Source organism: Martes martes (assembly GCF_963455335.1).
Source record: "Martes martes genome assembly, chromosome: 10".
Taxonomy (NCBI): Eukaryota; Metazoa; Chordata; class Mammalia; order Carnivora; family Mustelidae; genus Martes; species Martes martes.
The window spans coordinates 15196423-15202674 of NC_137898.1; the positions used below are offsets into that span (position 1 = coordinate 15196423).

General features: G+C 39.7%; 1 protein-coding gene across 1 annotated transcript; it reads left to right on the forward strand.

The window, feature by feature from the left end:
* Positions 1–3068: 3068 nt before the first annotated feature.
* LOC308350719 (olfactory receptor 8J2-like) lies at positions 3069–4022 on the forward strand (the record flags this gene model as incomplete). Its single annotated transcript, XM_080816227.1, has 1 exon — positions 3069–4022. The coding sequence occupies one exon, from the start codon at positions 3069–3071 to the stop codon at positions 4020–4022; it is 954 nt and encodes a 317-aa protein (XP_080672353.1).
* Positions 4023–6252: the final 2230 nt, after the last annotated feature.

Sequence of the window (6252 nt, forward strand, 5' to 3'; positions counted from 1 at the left end):
CAGACAAACATAAATACACAGAGACACTGGCAGAAGAAAAAGATGGGAGCATGGTTATAGATTCTCGGTGTGGGCGAGGAAGGTTATTTTGATTCTTCCTGGATGTATCTTGATATCTTTGTTAAAGGACTCAACTTTCCTAAGAAAAAGGGGGATTAAAAATTGGTTCACCTATAGGGGTAGCATTGCTTGGAGAAAGGGGGTTACCTTGAAGTTTAACTCTATATGAATATTAGAAAATAAAAATAAAAAAGGAATAAACTGGACTAAACTAAATTAAAATTTTTTTTAAAAATTAAGAAAATAGAAAAGCAAAAGAAAAACACATGTGTATGTATCAAAAAAAATTCAGGTTAGAAGTTTATCATGGAATTTGATGTACTGGACATCTCACTGTGATGGTAAATAGGTTAAAAAGTTATCTATATAAAAAAAGAAAAAAAATGAACCAGAATAGTGGGAAAGAATTAAAAATAAAAGTTGTATCTATGAAGTAGTGGTGGTTGTTCTCTTGTAGTCTTTTTTTTTTTTTCCTGATTTGTTTTCTGGGGGAGGGGGCTGCCACATGGGTTTTCAGTCAATGATGTTCCCTGAGTTAAGTCCTCCCGACCCCCTCAAGGGGGTGGGCTCTGAGAAAAACGTTTTTTTTTTCAGGTTTTTGTTCTCTGGAGGTTTTTATGTTTGTTCACTTCTTTTCTCTCGCCTTGACAGCTTTTGATGGTTTTTGGAGGTTTAGAGGAAAGAAAACTGCACCCCAACCTCCCTCTCAGAGAGAAGCCTCAGTCTGCTCCCCTGCAGGTGCTGCAGCCGCTGGGCCGCTGGCAGAGCAGGTTCTGAGTCGCGGTCCCTGGGGGCGCAGGATCTCCTGCTTGTACGCAAAACCAAGGCAGCTGTGGCTGTCTGGGCAGCTCCAGACCGCCAGAGAGGTTCCAAGCAGCAATCGCACACTGAGATTTTCCCGCTGGCTGGGGCTGAGAGCTCAGGGCTTGCGCGCACCTCTCCCAGGGGATGGTTTGGGGCGCAGCGCCTCCAGCTCTATCGGCTCTATCGCCGCGTGGGTCTATCACCACGTGGGTCCCAGAACACCAGGCTGGGCGTTCGTGCACCTCTCTCAGGGGAGGTTGAGGCACGCGCGCATCTCCAGTAAGGTGCGCGTTCTGCCGTCTGGTGTGGCTCCCAGCCCCTCACGGGAGCCGGACTCCACCCGTTCTCGGGCGCACTGGCGGCTCCGGGACAAAGACCAGGTTTCTCCGCCGCACTCTCCGGCTCAGCGCCAGGGGATGCTGCCCTGGGTCTGGGGACTTAAGCCCCTATCCCTATCCGCCCCGATTCCCACAATTTCCCCGCGCGAGTCTTTGCTCTTTTGAGTGCTTTCAACAAGACTCCAAGTTAATGCTGGTCCCCAGATGCCGGGCACTCTCGTATTGGGGTATTATTTTCCAGTCGGTCGCCTCTGGTGGCTCCCTCCCCCTTTTGTTTATCTTCCGATATCAGTCCGACGTTCCCACTCCACTTTACCTGCCCACTGGCGTCTTTTGGCCCCCGTAGAGATCCAGACGTGTATAATTCTGATCTCAGGCTGATTTCATGGGTGATCGGAGTTCTTTGGTAGGTAATCAGCTCACTTTAGGGTGCAGGTTGAAAAGGCGCCTCCTCCTACTTCCCCGCCATCTTGTCTCCCCCTGTTATTTCCATTTTAACTATGAAACTCTTCAGTGAGGTAGAATGAGTTAGTGGGATACAAATAGGAAACCACATGAGAAAATTGTTCAAAACATGCTAATAACAAGAACTGCTGACACCAAATATCTTACTGTTATCAGGCTCTGTACTAACCCATGTTTGTGTAGTATCTCATTATATTCACAAAAGAATATAAATACTTGATAAAAATCCCACAATTCGTAACCGGTGGCCTAACTTCCAGCCAACCAAGTGACCAAACAAACAAACAAAACACATAAAGCAAAACCATAAAACTACAGCAAGAATCAATATTCTACAGACTCTTTGCATGACAATCTCATTGAGCCACAACTGTCTTATCAGACATAGAAATAATTCCATGTCTTCTTGGACATTCCTGCAGAATAATGAGATCATTATTTTGAAATGGCTAACATTGTTCTGGGCCTAGAGTATAGTAAATAATGAATAAATTAGCACTTCTCTCCAATCATTTCTCTATAAGAGAAAAACAAAGTTATCAAATTTGAGCAAATCAAAACTACAAGTAATATTTGCTTTAAACATCCAAACAGGCATTAAACAATTTAAAGGAAAGAAGCATTTGATGGAAAAAAAGGAATGACTGCCAGAACATAATAATAGAAATGTTTCTGAACAGGTAAAGATCGGAGCGATAGAAAGGACTAGTTTATTTGGCCAAAGAAATGTGATTACTTTAAAAAATCAGCTTCTGAATAACACTAAGAAGGAAGACTACTGAGGTATAGTCTGTCAGTGAACAGCTGAATCAGTTTGGTATGGTAGAAACTGATAAGAAAAAAACATAAAACAAAAAAAACAAAATAAACCCAGCAGAGTCAAAGCATTTCTGACAGGAATATAGAATTCCCAAGGATGATGACATGGTATGGACTAAAGAGAAAGCCAGTGACAGCCAAGGAGAAAATAACTGAAAGTCAATGGAGGTCACTCTGGCTCATCAACTTCTTACACAGAGCTATCTTTTATCACTGGAAGCATACACAGAGACATGTGTATATGTAAATACATATTCATGCAATACTATACTAAAATACACAAATATATATCAATACATATAATAGATTTTGTATATTCAACTAATATAAATTATATCTAACACAATTGAAAACAGCTTTGTACAACACTTTTAACATGAAACTAGTCTCTAGAAAGTGTGTATTTCTGAATTTTTTAAGATTATGAGAAATATAATTAAAATATGACACTTTTACCTGTGACCAGAAATTATCCAATTTATATGAGACAGTCTACAACCTAGCATGTACCAGAAAAATCAATTTGACCATCTATTAATCTCCTTCCATTTTCCCCATTTAAAGATGAGAACAACAAAATAAATGGCCTCAGAAAATCTCACCCTGGTGACTGAGTTCATTCTCATGGGAGTCTCAGATCGCCCAGAACTCCAGATTCCACTCTTCTTTGTTTTCCTGCTGATCTATGGGCTGACCATGGCAGGGAACCTGGGCATCATCACCCTCACCAGTGTTGACTCTCAGCTCCAAACGCCCATGTACTTCTTCCTCAGGCACTTGGCTATCATCAATCTTGGTGATTCTACTGTCATTGCCCCCAAAATGCTGGTAAACTTCTTGGTTACAAAGAAAACCATATCCTACTATGGATGTGCAGCCCAGCTGGGTGGGTTCCTGGTTTTCATTGTCGGGGAGATTTTCATGCTGGCTGCAATGGCATATGATCGTTACGTGGCTATTTGCAACCCCCTGCTCTACATGGTGGTGGTCTCTCCACAGATGTGCATACTCCTAGTGTCCCTGACTTACCTCTACAGTCTGACCACAGCACTGACTGTCTCCTCCTGTGTGTTCTCGGTGTTGTACTGCTCTTCCAATGTAATCAACCATTTTTACTGTGATACTGTCCCTTTGTTGGCATTATCCTGTTCTGATACCTATCTTCCAGAAACAGCAATATTTATCTCTGCAGGGACCAATTTGATATTCTCTATGATTATTGTTCTAACAACGTACTTCAACATTGTCCTTGCCATCTTGAGGATCCGTTCCTCAGAGGGTCGACGAAAAGCCTTTTCCACCTGTGCCTCTCACATGATGGCTGTCACTGTGTTCTATGGGACAATTCTTTTCATGTATTTGCAACCAAAGACCAGCCACTCCTTAGATACTGATAAAATGGCCTCCGTCTTCTACACCTTGGTGATACCAATGCTGAATCCCCTTATATACAGCCTAAGGAACAAAGATGTGAAGGATGCATTCAAGAGATTCCTAAAGAACCCTTGTCAGTCTTTCAAATTAATGTACGTTTAAAGCTCCAATTGTCTTCATAAAAGGGTTTTCATTTGCTCCTAAAAAGCGAATCTCTGTTAAATGCAGAGGTAATAAATAGTTAAAAATTCCATGGATTTCAATGGGAAACTCTTAACCCTTTATTTTCCAACGTCAAATACCCAACTTTTGCTAATACAAAGATCTGTGAGTTGACCAAATAAAGTATACTTATATAAGTAGTAAACAATAATTTCAGGATAAGCACATTTTACAATGAAACACAACTTGCTACTGGGCTTTTATAATTTCTAATCAAGAAACAGGAAGTCTGAAATTGGGGAAATTATGTGAAAAGCAGTCCTTGGATGTTGGTCCAATGTCAGGTCATCTTTCTTGCCATAGATCAGTTTTGTTCAACTACAAAAGTTTTTATTTTTACTTTTTGTTTATTTTATCTTTCAATTCATTTACCTTTTAAAATCCATTTTTATCTTGTACTTCACATAAATTTATATCACAGAAAAAGAAACCTGTAGGATAAAATAAAAACTGAACAAAAAAATGCTTAGATATACATGGGAATAGGCCATGTAGCAAAACAGAAGAAAATGCATGAAGGGAGATTCCACTTTTCCATTCCTCTTGTGTGGTACATGTACATAAAACAAAATGTTGATATTTATCCTGATACGATATAAAATTAATTTTCTCCAATCCTCTTTTTCTCCCTAACATTGTGTAGAGTTAATGATCTGTGGTATAAAAATATAAAGCAAATACTACTTCTTTTAGCATTTTTGTTTAGTGTTTTGCAGTCAAATGTTAGTAGACCAAAAGGAAAAAAAAAAGTCATTGCCATTAAGGTGACACCAATTCTCAAGGGCACCATGTCCAATAAATAAATAAATAAATAAATATGCATTGTTATTCTATGCCCTCTTTCTATCTGTGCATGCAAAATGCTACTAACATACAATGTAATGAGGGAGAGGGGGCATGGCATGAGAGGTAAGGCAATACCTGGAAATAAAGTAGATTACGACATTCTCAGGAAGTCAGAAACAAGCCAAATAGATGAAATGTGACACTCAGTTTCATAAGCTAACTCCTAACTTTAGTTTTAAATAAGCAAAATATCTAGCTGAAAACAGAAAAGTCACACTGTGTCACGGACATTACTCTTCACCACAGGCAGAAGTGGCAATAATTTGATAGCATTACCCTTAAAAATTTTTAAGTTTTCTTTTTTATAAATACATAAAAGTATATAGTATAGATAATTTACTTTCTGTTTGTCTGGTTTACCTATTGCTGTATTTGGCTGTACCAGCCTACATCTGTACAATTGGGGAAGTATATTCCTCAGCACAAAACCATCATCTTTGAGTCTAGTTCCATGAATGGAATTGGAGTAACAGGTCTAAACTCACCCTTGCATGTCTACCAATCCTATGTATTTTATTCAATGAATTAAAGTCAAGAATGAAAACTGCAGTGCTTTCCACTTTTTAACTTTGTTTACATATGTGTTTTCTAAACATAATTATGTTGTCACTTGTATTGGTTCCCTACTGATACTACAACAAATCACCACAGATTCAGTGGCTTGAAACAACAGAAACTTCTTATCCCACAGTTCCGGAGGTCAAAATTTCAAAATGAGTATCACTGGGCTACAATCAAGATGTCAGCAGATTTTGTTCCTTCCTGGATGCCCACGGAAGAGTCTGTTTCTTTTCCTCTTCTAGCTTCTAGAGACAACCTTCATCCCTTGCTTGGCATACCCTTCCAAACAGTGATCCTATAACTCTGACCTTTACTTGCACTGCCACATCTCCTTCTGACCGAGATTCTCTTGCTTCCCTCTCCTTCTTGGGATTACGTTGGTCCCACCCAGAGAATTCAGAACAGCCTTCCCATCTAGAGGTCTTTAACTTAATCACATCAGCAAATTTCTTTGTATGGAAGGCACCACGTTTACAGTTCTGGGCATCTTTGGCAGGGTGGGAGACCGATTTCTGCCTCAAATATCTATATATATATGGTGTGCTTTGTGAAACTAGGCAATCTAAAATCTTGCATGTCTCATTCACTAGTACTCAATGGGATGGTCTCATAAACCTTCCACTAATTGCCCCTCCAAAATTATTTAGCTACAAAGTTTGTCCTAAGTAAACTATACACAAAGCCCTCTTCTAATGAAGGATAAGCAGAAAGTATTTAGTTCAAAGGTTCCTAAGTGTATGCACACATACACATGCACTCACAT